The sequence below is a fragment of the Conger conger genome, chromosome 10 (genome assembly GCF_963514075.1).
Source record: "Conger conger chromosome 10, fConCon1.1, whole genome shotgun sequence".
Taxonomy (NCBI): domain Eukaryota; kingdom Metazoa; phylum Chordata; class Actinopteri; order Anguilliformes; family Congridae; genus Conger; species Conger conger.
In genome coordinates, this window is record NC_083769.1 from 954725 (window position 1) to 972303 (window position 17579).

At 40.4% G+C, this 17579-nt stretch overlaps 1 protein-coding gene across 1 annotated transcript in view; it reads right to left on the reverse strand.

Annotated features, from left to right (window-relative positions):
- The window catches only part of fkbp5 (FKBP prolyl isomerase 5), a 44238-nt gene that overhangs the window by 13734 nt on the left and 12925 nt on the right, over nucleotides 1–17579 (reverse strand). The window contains exons 2-5 of the mRNA XM_061256968.1: nucleotides 6184–6319; nucleotides 4483–4627; nucleotides 3712–3854; nucleotides 235–349 (exon numbers count right to left, since the gene is read on the reverse strand). Coding sequence (XP_061112952.1) covers nucleotides 235–349; nucleotides 3712–3854; nucleotides 4483–4627; nucleotides 6184–6288 — 508 coding nt within the window. The 5' untranslated portion in view covers nucleotides 6289–6319. The remainder of the gene's footprint in view (nucleotides 1–234; nucleotides 350–3711; nucleotides 3855–4482; nucleotides 4628–6183; nucleotides 6320–17579) is intronic.

Consider the following 17579-nt stretch of genomic DNA (forward strand, 5'->3'; position numbering starts at 1 on the left):
TGTACTGTATATTGTCAAATCACTGCCATGAAGATATACAGTACAACAGCACTGCCTCTTGTGTGATATTTCTTAAATGAAGAAATGCAGTAAAGAGCAGATTAATAATATTTTTTTGAGGCCAAGCAATTTAGGATTCACACAGAATGCAGAGTCCAGATGAATGATGTTTTGTCTCTGAGAGCCAGACTAAAATGAATAAGCTAAAAGCAGGTCCACACCCACCCATCTTACCATTGACACTTGCACCTTCGTTTGGGTTACTGAAGCCATCCCCCTTAACTTTAATTCTTCTCAGGATACCACCATCTTCTGTCAGGACCTCCCCTTTGAAATTGAGAAGTTCAACCTGAAAAAGCATACAGTGGTGTAAGGCTGGATTTTGGCTGTGGTAAGGCAGGGGTGTGGCAGGGGTGTGGCAAAAGTCATCCGCAAATCAGCTATCTGCTCCACTGAAATGATCCTGCCATGAATTGACAGACAATTGTGAATTAAGGATTAAGTGCAAAACTGCTGCTCACTAGCAGTTTTTTGTTTTTCACAATATTCTCTGCAAACTTTAGATAGTGTTGTGCATGAAAATTTCAGGAGATCAGCAGTTTCTGAGATATTCAATCCACCCTGTCTGGCACAACAATCAAATCATGGTCAAAGTCACATTTCTTCCCCATTTAGACATCTGGTCTGAAAAAGAGCTGAACCTCTTGACCATGTCTGCATGCCTTTATGCACTTAGTTGCTAACATATGATTGTCTGATTAAATATTTGCATTAACAAGCTGGTGTGCAGGTCTACCTAATAAAGTGCTCACTGAGTGTATATTTAAACACTGACACATGGGCGCTCCTAGGACTCCATCTCTATGTATTTCTAAACATAGAAACAGATTCTTTTTTATTTACACACATTTATCAATATTTCCTTAAAGTCATGTGTAAATGTATGTGTGATCGGAGCCGCCAGATTTATCAAACACATGTAGACATGTACATGTACATGTTGATGAATGTCAATCGAATTGTGAACAAAAAGCGTGTGCACAGATCTTATGATTCGCATAAATTGACACCCCTAGGTCCATGGAATTCAATTTCAGGCAATTCAAAGAAATAGCTGAGAAAAGATGAAAAGCTGATTGTCCTGGTCTATGACCCACACAACTGGCTGCTTAAAGACAACATTGAAAGATATGCTATTTGGATATGCTGTCAGCGCTGCTGTTGGAGCTTGTGATAGGTAGCCGATGTGCCATACTAACATCTGAACATAGTTTGTTGCTAATTAGACTAATTTTGTTAAGATATAGGCTATATAAACTACATATGCGCCACATAGGACTGGAATAAAATGTGATGCGGCATCCTACGTGCTTTATACACACCAGATTTCTGTCTGTTAGTTTATTTGGTATTTTTGTAAATGTATTATTTTTCATATTCATGTCTGCTTTTCTGTTTACATTCATTAGTCTTTGCCCTCGTTCTCCTGAGTCACTATTGGGGTGGTTTCAGAATTTTATGGTTTTCCATGATTCCTTCTTAGTCTTGTTTTCTCTTATTTCCTGCTTTTCCTCCATGTTTGTAGATAGCACTAATCTACTAATCCCAACTAACACAGAATTTGTACAGTACTAATTATATTAACACTAATTATATGTTCATCCAGCTAACAAACTAACAATCACTATTTTTGGGTAATTTAATCACGTAACTAACAGACTAACTGTACCTCTACTTCAACCTGCTACCTGCTCTCCCCTATCACTATGTTCCTTAATTCCCTAGTCCGGAGCTGTTTGTATTACATGTGTCTTTCCAGTCCGTGTTTTCGTTTCCCCCTTGTTATTGTATTATTACCCTTTCATGTGTCTCACCTGATGTTTATTTGTTAGACCACCCTCACTCCCACGCCCCGCCTAGTTTGTCTCATTCCCATGTGTATTTATACCTGTCCTTTTCAGCTGAACCTTGCTAGTTCATCTTGTCCTGTTTTTGAGTCCCGAGCCCTTGAATTCCTTTCCCCTTGTTATAGCCTCCTTGTTCCCGAGCCTTTGCCCTTGTGGCATTCTGTCCTTGTTTTTCTTGTTGGTTTTTGTTTTGTTTCTGGATTTCTTGTTTATGATCCCTGCCTGCTCTTTTGACTCTTCTCATTGGATCACGCTTTTGGACCTCTGCCTTGTTTGGACTGACCTCCCGGTTTTAGAACTTTGCCTGTTTTTGATTACGCTCTGTCTGCCCCTTCATCTGCCATTAAACCTGCCATTTTTCAACATCCCAGTGTGGGAAGATATTGCTGTTGTAAACTCACCCTGTGCCAGTCCCCAAGAAGCGGAGGATGGAAATCACCTGAATATGTTCTGGAATTGGACAGGAATGGCAGAAGGCAGTAGCTGGACAGTCGCACCCGGGTGTATGCGGCCTATGGCCAGAGAAACCTGCTCTCTCTGCCAATGACACGCGCCAACATCTTCATATAAAGCAACCAATATAAACGCAATATTAAAAATATTGGCAGCGAAGGCCAAAGCTATGACTTGTTTGCCCTACTCATAGCAACCTTTGTTTACGTTTTATAGAATTTATATTCAACTCCAATTAAACACAAATGAATAAGGATTACGCAAATTTAACATCACTAATTTTAATGTTGAATTTAGTTTTTTTTTATATGATATAAATTATTATAATATTCAATTGGCTTATTAAAATAATTTTTCCAGTAGATAGCAAGCAAAGACCACTACATAGTAGAAATGTTAAAACCCAAACAGCTAGCTCTGCTAAATGCCCCTCTATCAGTGCATATGGCTAGATCGGCTAAATTCCCCTCTATCAGTGCATATGGCTAGATCGGCTAAATTCCCCTATACCAGTGCATACAGCTAGATCTGCTAAATTCCCCTATACCAGTGCATAAGGCTAACTATGCTAAATGAGACTAAATCATTGTAAACAACTAGCTCTGCTACATGCCCCTATATCAGTGTAAACAACTACCTCTACTAAATGCCCCTATATCAGTACTAACAGTTTGCTCTGCTAGATGCCCCTATATCAGTGCATAAAGCTAGCTCTGCTGAATGCCCATATATCAATGCAAACAGAGTGCCCCTCTATCAGTGAAAACAGCAAGCTCTGCTAAATGCTTTTCTATCAGTGCATATGGCTAGCTCTGCTAAATGCCCCTCTATCAGTGCAAACATCTACCTCTGCTAAATGCCCCTCTATCAGTGAAAACAGCTAGCTCTGCTAAATGGCCCTATATCAGTGCAAACAGCTTGCTCTGCTCAATGCTTTTCTATCAGTGCATATGGCTAACTCTGCTAAATGCCCCTCCATCAGTGCAACAGCTAGCTTCACTAAATACCCCTATATCAGTGCATACAGGTAGGTCTCCCAAATGCCACTATTTCAGTGCATACCCAGGTAAGACGCTGTATTGGCACAAGCTTGGTTGAGCAATGGCGCACTCAGCTCAGATCTGTGTTCGGTGCACATACTCGGCCCGACTTTGTTCTCAGTTCAGCAGCTGATGTTCTGGCAAGGGTGATGTGGGCCAGTTCTGGTGTTTATGTACCCGTCCCAGATACATTTTCATTGATTTTGGACGATTATGGATGATACCCAGTAAGTGATTGCTCCAAGCAAATGTGGAATAAATTAAAATCCATGAATCCAGTAAATTGCAGGCCTGCTTTAGGGTTTACACACCTCAAACAGTAGTGTTGAGTTTGGGGGGACTTTGGGGGGGCTCCCTGCTGCTCCATAAGCATATTCCGGCTTGCAGAGGAACAGGGAGACTTCTCCTTTCTGCATTGTGGACAACCCAACATCCCAGGCTTTGATGACTTGTCCTATGTACATTAGGAAGAGATGAGTTACACACTGTACAATATCCCAGGCTTTTAAACATAGGTGTAGTATTGTAAACTTACGTGTGAAGCTGAAGCTCTTTCTGATGTAGTGATGGCCTGTAAAACTGACACTATTTCTGAAGCAGTAAGTGCTATAAAGCTGATGCCCATTCTGAAGCAGTGGCTGTAAAGCAGATGATCTTTCTGAAGCAGTGAGTGCAGTAAAGCTGATGCTCTTTCTGAAGCAGTGAGTGTAGTAAAGCTGATGTTCTGTCTGAAGCAGTGAGTGCAGTAAAGCTGATGTTCTGTCTGAAGCAGTAGGTGGCAGTAAAGCTGATGCTCTTTCTGAAACAGTAGGTGGCTGTAAAGCTGACACTCCTTCTGAAGCAGTGACTGGCTTTAAAGCTGACACTCTTTCTGAAGCAGTGACTGGCTTTAAAGCTGACACTCCTTCTGAAGCAGTGACTGGCTTTAAAGCTGAAACTCTTTCTAAAGCAGTGAGAGGCGATGAAGCTGAAACTCTTTCTGAAGCTGTAAGTGCTGTAAAGCTAATGCTCTTTTGAAGCAGGTAGTGGCAGCTTTTTCTGGAGCATGCAGCCATTTGCATGATGCCAGTCAGTGGCTATACCTTTTCCAAGGCTGAAGGTGAATGGCTCCTTTCGATCCAAGCTGGAATCAAACTTCTTCCCATTAAGCAGTTTACCAGTGTAATGGACAAACAACTTGTCCCCAATCATTGGCCTTTCTGTGTCAATGCCTGGCCGCTTCACAACCTGCATCACAGGGGAACAAAGGCCTTTTAGTTCAAATTTCTTATTGACACTGCCTGAAAGTTTTTCCCCTTTTGCCCATTTCCTGTTTCCATGAAGAATCTTTGTGACACTGTTAAATGTACTATATACAGTACAAAAGTTTTAGGCAGGTATGAAAAATATGAATATGAGGATGAATATCACTGAATCACTCCCTACTCCCCAGCTAGACCACTCCGGTCTGCCAGCTCTGGTTGCCTTATGGTTCCCTCACTACAAGCACCTGGCGGTCAAGCTGCACGTTCACGCCTGTTTTCTGTTCTGGTTCCTCAGTGGTGGAATGACTTGCCTACCACTGTGAGGACAGCAGAATCCCTCCCCCTATTTCGACGCAGACTAAAAACACACCTTTTCAAACTGTACCGTAGTCCTACCTCTTGACGCCCCCCCCCCCCTCTTTCCAATATCCCTATCCCTCTTGTCTAACCCCAGAAAAAAAAAAAAAAAAAAAAAATTGCACTTATGATGACTGTATGTTTAGAACAGCACTTGTGGAAGAACCTATGCACTTGTAAGTCGCTTTGGATTAAGAAACATTTATATCATTTATACATACATTTAGATCTCACTGCAAGATCTAGGCTGCATCTGGAATTATGTCTATAGATTTTTTTTGTATAGAATGTGGAAAGTTGAACAAAACATTACATTTAGATTTTGGGGAAAATGTATATATTGTATATATGTTCCCCTTATCAGACCCCCAAAGGAGAACAGATTTATAGTGCTGTTGCAATCATTCTGCTAGCTCTGTGTAATACAACTACTCAGTTGAAATAGCTTCATGTAATACTGACATAATACTGTCATACACAAGACATAATAACTGTAACAAGATGGCCTAACAGATGATGTCAGGTTATGTGAAATGACACAAAACTGTCATACTTTTATTTTCTGACAGTAACATCAGTCATAACATTTACCAATAAAAGTATGACAGTTTTATATAATTTGAAAAGAGAACGGGTGGTACTTAAGGGGCTAACCTTTATACAGAATAGGTTGACTGAGCACAATTAAATTGTTCATAAGAGAAGAGTATTATAGAATAAACCTGCTTATAAGAGTATGACAGAATATTCTTGTTTATATTTAAAAAATGTTACAGAATAAACCTGCATATAAGAGATGAGTATTGCAGAATTAACTTGTTTATGAGAGAAATGTATTACAGAATAAGTCTGTTTATATGAAAAATATTACAGAATAAACCTATTTATAAGAGAAAAGTATTAGAATTTATCATTTTTGGACTTTTACATTTTTTTAAGCTGTGGAGAGTATTTATAAAGAACAGAAGGCTGAGTATGTGCTGAATGGTGTGAAAGCTGTGGGGAGTATTCATAAAGAACAGAAGGCTGAGTATGTGCTGAATGATGTGAAAGCTGTGGGAAGTATTCATAAAGAACAGAAGGCTGAGTATGTGCTGAATGATGTGAAAGCTGTGGGGAGTATTCATAAAGAACAGAAGGCTGAGTATGTGCTGAATGATGAAGGGACTGGAAGATACGTACCTTGAGCACCCCCTGGTCTTTCAGGGTTGTGATGTCCACGCCATGTGAAGCAAAGACAGCAGTGGAAGGCTGTCCTTCCTCTGAGAGCTCCCTGTCAGTTGTCATCTCTACCGCACTGAAACATGCCCTGATACTGCTGCAGAGAGAGATGATATATGTTAATGCACACACACACACACACACACACACACTTGCACACATGTACAGTCAGGTCCATAAATATTGGGACATCAACACAATTCTCATCTTTTTGGCTCTATACACCACCACAATGGATTTGAAATGAAACAATCAAGATATGCTTTAACTGCAGACTTTCAGCTTTAATTTGAGGGTATTTACATCCAAATCAGGTGAACGGTGTAGGAATTACAACAGTTTCTATATGTGTCTCCCACTTTTTAAGGGACCAAAAGTAATGGGACAATTGGCTGCTCAGCTGTTCCATGGCCAGGTGTGTGTTATTCCCTCATTATCTCATTTACAAGGAGCAGATAAAAGGTCTAGAGTTAATTTCAAGTGCGCTATTCGCATTTGGAATCTGTTGCTGTCAACTCTCAATATGAGATCCAAAGAGCCGTCACTATCAGTGAAGCAAGCCATCATTAGGCTGAAAAATCAAAACAAACCCATCAGAGAGATAGCAAAAACATTAGGTGTGGCCAAATCAACTGTTTGGAACATTCTTAAAAAGAAAGAACGCACTGGTGAGCTCAGCAACACCAAAAGATCCGGATGACCACGGAAAACAACTGTGGTGGATGACAGAAGAATTATTTTTACATTATTGGCATTTGGCAGACGCTCTTATCCAGAGCGACGTTTCCCTGGTGAAGAAAAACCCCTTCACAACAGTTGACCAGATCAAGAACACTCTCCAGGAGGTAGGTGTATGTGTGTCAAAGTCAACAATCAAGAGAAGACTTCACCAGAGTGAATACAGGGGGATCACCACAAGATGTAAACTATTGGTGAGCCTCAAAAACAGGAAGACCAGATTAGAGTTTGCCAAACAGCATCTAAAAAAGCCTTTACAGTTCTGGAACAACATCCCATGGACAGATGAGACGAAGATCAACTTGTACCAGAATGATGGGAAGAGAAGAGTATGGAGAAGGAAAGGAACTGCTCATGATCCAAAACATACCACCTTATTAGTGAAGCATGGTGGTGGTAGTGTCAAGGCGTGGGCATGTATGGCTGCCAATGGAACTGGTTCCCTTGTATTTATTGATGATGTGACTGCTGACAAAAGCAGCAGGATGAATTCTGAAGTGTTTCGGGCAATATTATCTGCTCATATTCAGCCAAATGCTTCAGAACTCATTGGACGGCGCTTCACAGTGCAGATGGACAATCACCCGAAGCATACTGCGAAAGCAACCAATGAGTTTTTTAAGGCAAAGAAGTGGAATGTTATGCAATGGCCAAGTAAATCATCTGACCTGAATCCGATTGAACATGCATTGCACTTGCTGAAGACAAAACTGAAGGGAAAATGCCCCAAGAACAAGCAGGAACTGAAGACAGTTGCAGTAGAGGCCTGGCAGAGCATCACCAGGGATGAAACCCAGCGTCTGGTGATGTCTATGCGTTCCAGACTTCAGGCTGTAATTGACTGCAAAGGATTTGCAACCAAGTATTAAAAAGTGAAAGTTTGATTTATGATTGTTAGTTTGTCCCATTACTTTTGGTCCCTTAAAAAGTGGGAGGCACATATACAAACTGTTGTAATTCCTACACCGTTCACCTGATTTGGATGTAAATACCCTCAAATTAAAGCTGGAGTTAAAGCACATCTTGTTCGTTTCATTTAAAATCCATTGTGGTGGTGTATAAAGCCAAAAAGATGAGAATTGTGTTGATGTCCCAATATTTATGGACCTATGAATCTATGAATCCATTCTGCCTTGTGTCAACATTGCAGGCTGCTGCTGATGGTGTAATGGTTTGGGGAATGCTTTCTTGGCATACATTTGGCCCCTTAATACTAATTCAGCATCATCTGAATGCCACATCATGCCTAAGCATTGTTATAGACCATGTGCATCCCCGTTTCAGCAGGATAAGATAAGTGTCTTGTTACTTTCTAGTAATTAATGCTCTGTAAAAGAAACTAAAAGAGGTAATCACTGCCAAATTACATAAGTACATAGTGTATATCTGAACTCATGGTTGCAGCAATGAAAATCGATGTTCAGACAACTGTACAATCAGATCACAGAAGAAAACATTTGTACATGTTTTGTAGAATTTGTGATTTGATTGATTTCACTTTTAAATTGTTTTACTCCCTGTGTAAATAAAGAATAAATAAAAATAATCAGAATTGTATTGTTAGTCACCATAATAATTGTCCTTTTCTCCCAAGATTTAGTAAAGTATTTGGGTTCTTGAAAAGTGCTATATGCAATTGTAAATACAATTTTCTTGATTATCATTATTATTATTATTATTATTATTATTATTATTATTATTATTATTACTACAGTTTTTTACAATCATTTTCACACTTGTCTCAATACCATGTCCACTTCACACATTCATCATATCAATAGACTGTGTGAACTAAACTATGGATATTTAGCATTGCTTTCATACTAAAGGCATTCAATCACCACTTCTTCTAAAAATTCATGAATATCTCTCTCAGTCAGTGTTCACCAGCAAGAGTCTATACAAATACAGCAAATTTTGCAGACATTTAGATACTCTGTTCAAAACAGTTAACTTTCAGTTAACTGTTAACCCAACAAAATTCTGATCACTGTGGATGGAAATATGTTGCATTTTCACAGACAAATGAAACTATATGCTTGAAATACGTAAGACAGATCATTCTGATTTTAGCAGGAAGTTTATTCAGTTCATTCAGTTTTTTTGTTTGTTTGCAGCCTTGTTACCATCTTTACAAAAGTGGTAATGCTTGCATTGAAATGTGCATGTATATATGGAAAATATAGATTCCACTATTACTGCTGTATATGTTACATTACATTAACATTATTGGCATTTGGCAGACGCTCTTATCCAGAGCGACGTACAACAAAGTGCATACCCATAACCAGGGCTAAGTGCGCTGAAAGACCCTAGAGGGAAGTACAATTTCAATTGCTACCCGTACAACAAAGATTTTTTTTTTTAAACAACAAATAAACAAACAACAAAGCAGAAGTGACCAAACTTAACTATCCAAATACTGCTTACCTAGCCAACTAAAAATACTGAAACACCACGTAAATCACAAAGACAACAATTAAGGATCACAGGGACGTAGGGAGGGATGGGGAGAGGTGCTGCTTGAAGAGGTGCGTCTTCAGTTTGCGCTTGAAGGTGGGGAGAGATTGTACAGTTCGGGGAGTTTGTGGAGTTCGTTCCACCACCGTGGAGCCAGAACAGACAGTAGTCGTGAGCGTGAGAGTGTACCTTTTCTTCGGTGTATGGCAAGATATAACAAGTGTGATGCTGATGAAAGTCAATGGCCAAATGCAGAGGACAGAATGGATGGGCCAGGCCAACAGCAGACTTCTGATACTGATAGGCAGACAATATGTGTGAATTACTGTATACAGTGAAAATATTGCTATTTGGTATGTATTTGTTATTGATTTTAATGTATTTTGAGTAATTGATTGTATTTTATTTTCTGAACTACAGTATATTGCACTGTGAGAACAAATGGCAAAATAGAAGAATACTGTTGCTTTTGTGATTTGTTTCTTTATCATATTGTTTTACATTACACAGAAAAAATTGTTATTCTGGGTTTCCAATACAGTGAAACATTAATTAATTTACAGTTTCCTGTAAATTTACCACACTGAGTCATGATGTCTATTGTGAGAGGCAAACCAACAAATCAAAAGTTTATTTAGCTGCTTGGCTTGAAATATGTGTGGATACAAAAATAGCGGAAAGGGAAACACATAATATATGTATTTAGCAATGCTCCAACTTGTTTGTGTTTTGTAGTTAATTGTACATTGAGTGACAAAGTAGTTTCATGGGAGAAAGCATATGCTATAGTGTGCTCATGAGTCACTTTTGGGTGAAATATGTGTTTTGGTGGTTGAAGTGCATTTTGCACCAAAGGTTAACAGATGTGCTCAGGTGCGTGTTTCAAAAGCACACTGTGAAGAGTTTTGAAAAAGTGGACATGGTATTGAGACAAGTGTGAAAACGATTGTAAAAAACAGTATTAGAACATTATAATTATCAGCTGATTTCTTATCTCAAATATAGTCGAATGGCAAAATGAATTCACATTCAAAATGGTATTTTCTGTACAAACATTACCTTGCTCAATCACAAATGAATGGTAAAGATAGGAAAGCGTTTGGGCTGAAATGAGCTGGTTCATATTTTTTCCATTGATTTTGATATTACAGTTTTTTACAATAACTTTGACACTAATTTCAGAACCTTGAGGCCATTATTCAAAACTGTAGACACAAAACTCAAAACGGATAATGAAAATGCACATTTTTCTAAACTCAAAACACTTTTTTTAATTGCTTGGTTACAATATACATAAACCAAAAATCATTTGATCACTGAACCAAATCACTTGTTCACAATGATTCGACTTAACTTTCAAAGTATTAGCATTTCAAAATGAAAAATATATTACATTTGAAAATACTGTCTTTTCATTCCTTACAATGCATCTAACTACCAATATATCCAACTACTCACAATTATATGTAACTGTAACATTACTTCTAAAACATAGTTTTATGGAAACTAAATAAATAATTTGATTCACTCCAATTATTTTGGAACAGGATCAATGTTACCACATTACCATGAATGTAATATTGCATCACCATCCTTTGTCACAGGGATTTTCAACCTTTTTTGACACGCACATTTGAGCTGGTGGTCAAATGACTGATGATTGATTTTACCTAGTGCTAAGAGCAGGAGTAAGGATATGTATCCACCTGCAACAACACAGCAACAACATGGAGCGACTGGATCATCTGACTAGATGATCCATGTTAGAATAGAGATAAAGCAGTGAGAGGAGCAGGAAAAGGAGGTGGAGGTGGTCAATGGAATGGCAGACGACAGGTACTCCTTCAGAGAGGTGGCCTTTTTTCTCATCTTAGAGGTGGGGGGGTTGTCCTGGTAGGGACAGTATCTTTTACTGCAGTTCAGGTTTTTTTCCCACTTTGTACCTATAATTTTGTTGCTATGATTACAGTTTTTTTTTTACAATTGCTAAAAAAATCACTTTTTCAAAACTTTCATACAACTCTCTGCACCAACATGCAGCTTGTCAGTTGATTTCATTCACAACATGTATCAAACAACCAAACCACTGCATACATGTCTCAAAGTCTTTGTAAAAGTAATGAAAAACTCTTTCAGTTTGGTCCACATACAGTGCTCTTGTGTTAACTGTGAAAAGTTCTAAAGTTCTAAAAAGTATCAAAAAATGCTTGTTTGCAAATTTAAAAAACTGTGAAACAAATCCACAGTATGTTAAAAATACATATATTTTTCAAAGTATTCGGATTTTTTTCAATGATTCAACTCTCTTCTACTGTTTCCACCATTCCCTTTATTTAGAACCACAAAAAGACCATATGGAAATTAAGTATTGTAAACAGTGAATCTATAGGTTTCTTTTGTGTGGCTGATCTAAACAAATGTTCCTATAGTATTTAATGAAAAATGAGTCTGGAATTGCAAGATTTATTAAAAGATATGAATGCACAATACATGTTTTGAACAGGCGAACAGGCTGTGTTAAAAGTGCTTACCAGTGTTGTGTCTAAGGTTTTGGAAAATTGCGTACAAGCTTGTGAGATTAGGGTCGAAGTGATTGTAAAAAAAACTGTAAGATCATTACAGAATCTACAATGCAATATGGATTCATTTAGCCATTTGGCAATTGTCAATATAAGAGGACAGCTAAGACATTTTCATTTCAGGGGGGAAATATGAATTTACTTTATTTAATGAGTACCTGTAATGATAGAGAAATGACTTCACTTTATCAATAAAGTACGTAGCTGAATGTCGTATGTCGGATAATTACTTCATTTTAAGTCCATATAGCAATACAATATTTAATATTTAAAAATTAATCAACTCTCTTTTAAGTCCTGCGTTCCTCTGAAAATAATCTATTTGGTTGTTGATTAAAAATTTTGAGAAAAAGTGCTTCTTTCTTACAAATTTCCTGTGTTTTTCAGCTTTTGCCAACCATTATGACATAATCTCTGACTTTTAATGTAGTTTTTCGGTAATCATATCTATATAAACAGTGGTTGCCCTGATCTTGTGTTTTCAGGAAGTAAACCATTTCAAAATCTGCGTTTCACAATATTCCACTTGCGTTCTGAATAAACTCTGATAATTTTACCATAATAACTCAAACTATTAATGATTTGTCAGGTTCTGTGTTTTTCAGCGTCCAGGTTTTGTCTAAGTTGTTAGCATTTCTGTGTATTGTTACCCTCTGTGCTTTCCGTAGTCTGTCTGTCTCCCCATTCATTCCCATTCATTCATTTCACCTGTTTTCACTTCCTTGTTATCGTGCACACCTTATTGTTATTTCCCCTCATTATTCCTCTATATAAACCTGTCTGTTTTGTGACCATACAATACTCTCCAGTGTTATTTTCTGATTGACCTCTATTTCTTCCTGTTTTGTTTTAGTCCTCCGTCTCTGGATTTATCCTTTTGTTCTGATTTGACCCGTTGTGTTTGGCTATTCGGTTTGTGATTTTGGATTCTCCTTTTGTTTGGACTGCCCTGTTTTATCAATCCTTCGCTTGTGACATCGACCACATACTGGATTCACTTATCAAGACCTATACTGGCTGATATCTCTGCGTGGATGACTTCCCACCACCTGAAGCGTAACCTTGCCAAGACTGAGCTTCTCTACATCCCTGCTAAGTCCTCTCCGACAATCGACCTCTCACTGATTGTTGAGGACTTTGTAGTATTCTCCTCCCATATGGCCAAGAATCTTGGGGTGACTCTTGATAACTGTCTCACCCTGGCTCCACATGTATCCTCCACTGCCAGAACCTGCAGGTTCTCTCACCGTAGCCGTCATCTCCTGATGGAGAAAGCCACCCAGCTCCTAGTCCAGGCGCTCGTCATTTCCCTCCTAGCCGGTCTCCCAGCTTGTGCCATCAAGACCCTCCAGCTGGTCCAGAATGCTGCAGCCCACCAGATCACCAGTCAGCCCAGGTCGGCTCATGTCGGCTCATGTCACCTCACTCCTCATTGGCCTCCACTATTGGCTTCCTATTGCCGCACGCATCCAATTCAAGGCCCTAGTGTTGGCATTTCAGGCTGCTAAGGGGACTGCCCCACCTTACATCCAATCCTTAATCACTCCCTACTCCCCAGCTAGACCACTCCGGTCTGCCAGCTCTGGTCGCCTTATGGTTCCCTCACTACGAGCACCTGGCAGTCGAGCTGCACGTTCACGCCTGTTTTCCATTCTGGTTCCTCAGTGGTGGAATGACTTGCCTTCCACTGTGAGGACAGCAGAATCCTTCCCCCTATTTCGACGCAGATTGAAAACACACCTTTTGAAACTGTACCTTAGTCCTCCCTCCTGATTCCCCTCCCCCTTTCCGATATCCCTCTTGTCCAACCCAAAAAGAAGTATGTTTTTTTTAAATTGCACTTACAATGACTATTTTTTGTTTAGAACAGCACTTCATGTGTATTTTACTAGCTATGGATGTGATGCTTTAGCTTGTGGAAGAACCTATGCACTTGTAAATCGCTTTGGATTAAAAGCGTCTGCCAAATGACAGAAATGTAAATGTAATGTAAATCTATACACCAGCAAGACCCCTCCGTTCTGCCACTTCATGCCGTCTGGCACCTGTAATGTAATGTAATTATCCCTGCTGAACCCGTTTGCTTGTGTACCAACCCTTTGCCTGGACTCTCGTTTTCAAACTGCCTGATCTCTGTCACTACAGTTTGCTGAATATTGACCCCTGCCTGTCTGATCTGTTCTGAAATTAATAAAGACTACAATGTTAATTTCTGTGGTCTCACTCTAGGGTCCAGTGTTCTGATTCCTGAAAGAACAATCTGGACAAGAATTGACCCAGCGAGACCAACCCTGACTCAGGAGGCACTGATACTGCTGAGATCTTCCATTGCCTTCTGGAGACTCTTTGTCAAAGCCGAGAAGTGTGAGTTCCACCACTCCTCTGTCAAGTTCCTTGGTTTTGTCGTCTCCAGGGGACAGATCGAGAAGGATCCTGAGAAAACCTCTGCTGTAGCCAATTAGCCACCTGCGACCAACCGCAAGGAGCTGCAACACTTCTTGGGGTTCGCCAATTTTTACCGGAGGTTCATCTGAAACTACAGCACCATCTGACCGCCCGGACCTCCAGCAAGCATACTTTTTGTTGGACCCCTGAAGCCGAAGCTGCCTTCCTGGAGCTTAAGAAATGCTTCACCATGCCTGACCCTGAGAGACAATTGACCATCGAGGTGGATGCCTTCGACAAAGGGGTTTGAGCGGTACTGTCCCAGAGGTCCCCAGACAACAAGGTCCATCCCTGTTCTTTCTTCTCTCGCCGTCTCTCACCTGCTGAGAGAAATTACAGCATTGCCGACCGAGAACTCCTTGTAGTTAAAGTTGTCATTTGAAGAGTGGCATCACCTATTGGAAGGAGCAGCCATGCTGTTCATAGTCTGGACTGACCACCGCAATTTGGAGTACCTGAGGTCAGCCAAGAGACTCAACCCCCGCAAGGCCCGGTGGTCACTGTTCTTTAACGGCTTCGACTTTACCCTCCCCTACAGGCTCCTAGAACATTAAGCCTGATGCTCTTTCCCGTGTTTACAAAGAGCCTGCCACCATCCTGCCTCCGAGTGCCCTGGTTGCTGCCACACAGCTCGACATTGTCAGCAAGGTGGAAGAAGCCCTGAGGGCCTGTCCAGTCCCGGACGACACTTCTGCCGGCCGGCTCTTCGTTCCTGAAGTGGTTCGTCCGTAAGTCCTGGAGCAGGCTCAAGCTTCCCATCTCACCTGTCACCCTGGGGTCAGCCACACGCTGGCTCTCCTGGGCCGCCGCTTCTGGTGGCCAACAGCCAAACGGATACGGCCAAATTCGTCACCGCCTGTCCCGTGTGTTACCGGGAGAAGTCCAGCAATCAGCGACCCCAGGGACTCCTCCAGCATCTGTCTGTTCCCCGTCGCCCCTGGTCCCACGTCGCCTTGGACAATGTTACCCGTTTACTGGTTTACATATGAAGTGCCATATGGGATAGGCTACATTTCACTAATTGACAGAAATGTTTCTGAATTAGCGTATGCGAGATGCAACCGACAATAGCCAAGAACATAAAACTGTTACCGTATACAGTGTTCAGATCGGACACATTGGGATTCTGGGATTACAGTAGGCTAAATAGGCTAGTTATGTTTATATAGATTTTTTTTTTGATCCAATGTTGCTAGTTACATATTATTTAGTGTCTCGAGGCGAAGCGTAATGTCAGGTTCCTGTTTTACAGGCTACTGTATCCAACATGTTTTGAAAGTTAAAAATATACCTTTTTTTTATATTCCAACATTGACTTTATGCGTTAGTACCTTGGTTGAATGATACGGAAAACACTGCCTGCTATTCACATTCCTGGATGTCAGGAGGCAGCAGAGCTGTTAAGTCAGCCACGCAAATTTTCGGTTCTGCCATTTTGGCTCCATATGGCTCTGGCAATGTAAATCGTATGTTCCGTGGGTTGCGTGGCTTGCAGTTGCATCATGCCTTACATTATAGTGTCAGTGGCTAACAGACAAACTAATTCTGCCTCATTCAAAGGTAGGGCTCCATTGGCTGGGACACACTAGTCAATGCTCCTTCATATCCTAAACCAGCCGCTTCAGCCTAGTTTGGTTGGATATTGCTATCCACCTTATGATACAGCATCATGCGATGCCATACAATACAAATCACATTGCAATCATATCATGCTGGTGGCATAGGTTAGGTTGCATACAACATACTGTATATTATGCCACAGTACTACATTTATTTTATTTCACCATTAAGCATAATACCTTCATTGTTATTTTGATGCACACAAATTACACAAATGTCATCAACATCCAAATCAATGCATATGGCAATGGAACATAATCTACAGCTGGAGCAGCAGAAAACAGACGGCTTGAGCTTCTAGTTTATTTTATCTAAAATGATTGTTTAGGAAGTGGTCCATGTTTTCAGGCTTTATTACACTCTTTCCATGATATGACAATAGTTAATTGGTCCCTTGTGATTGGGTGGGCCGAGAGAAAAGGACTTTTGTATGTTAGGCAGGAAAGATAGCTTTAGCAAACAAGCTAGATGTCTACAAAGTTTGTTGGCTAAAAGCAAGCTAGCTAGCGAGTTAGTTATAATGACATCATGCTAGCTAGCAGGACATAACGATTTCTAAATCACTGGGGGGTTTGTTTGCTTTTAACAGATCATAGCACAGTATTACTGTGGGAACATCAACTACATTTACTAGCTAAGTCCAGCTTTTCAACATGTTTGATGTGGATCACACGACACTCTGAGCGGCTGTGGATCACAAGACTATGGAGAGAGATTAGTCTATATTATTGAGAAATACACGTATCAGGATCCATAAATAAGAGAAGCATCACAAATGTGTTTTACTATCCACAAACAAACATCTCTCAATTTCTGTCAACTGCCATTTAACCCCTTAAGTATTGCTCAGTTGCTTGACACAAGCTTGAAAATGACATACCCAAAATAAAATGGTTACTAAATATCCATGATTATAACGATATACAACACAATACGATATGAACACACACACATTCACTCATGTAGGCACTCACTCATGCACTCAAACTCACACTCACTGACTCACTCTCACAGACTCACTCACTCACTGACTCACACACTGACTGACACTCACACAGTCACTCACTCACTCACTCACCTCACTCACTCACTCACTCACCTCACTCACTCACTCACTCACTCACACACTCACTCACTCACTCACACACTCACTCACTCACTCACACACACTCACTCACTCACGCACTCACACTCACACACTCACTCACTCACACACACTCTCACACACTCACTCACTCACTCACACACACTCTCGCACACAAACTCACTCACACTCACTAACTCACTCACACACTCACTCACTCTCTCACTCACTCACTCACACACTCACTCACTCACTCACTCACACACTCATTCACTCTCACACACTCACACTCACACACACTCACTCACTCACACACACTCTCACACACTCACACACTCACTCAGACACACTCTCACACACTCACTCACTCACACACACTCTCACACACTCACTCACTCACTCACACACTCACTCTCACTGACTCACTCACT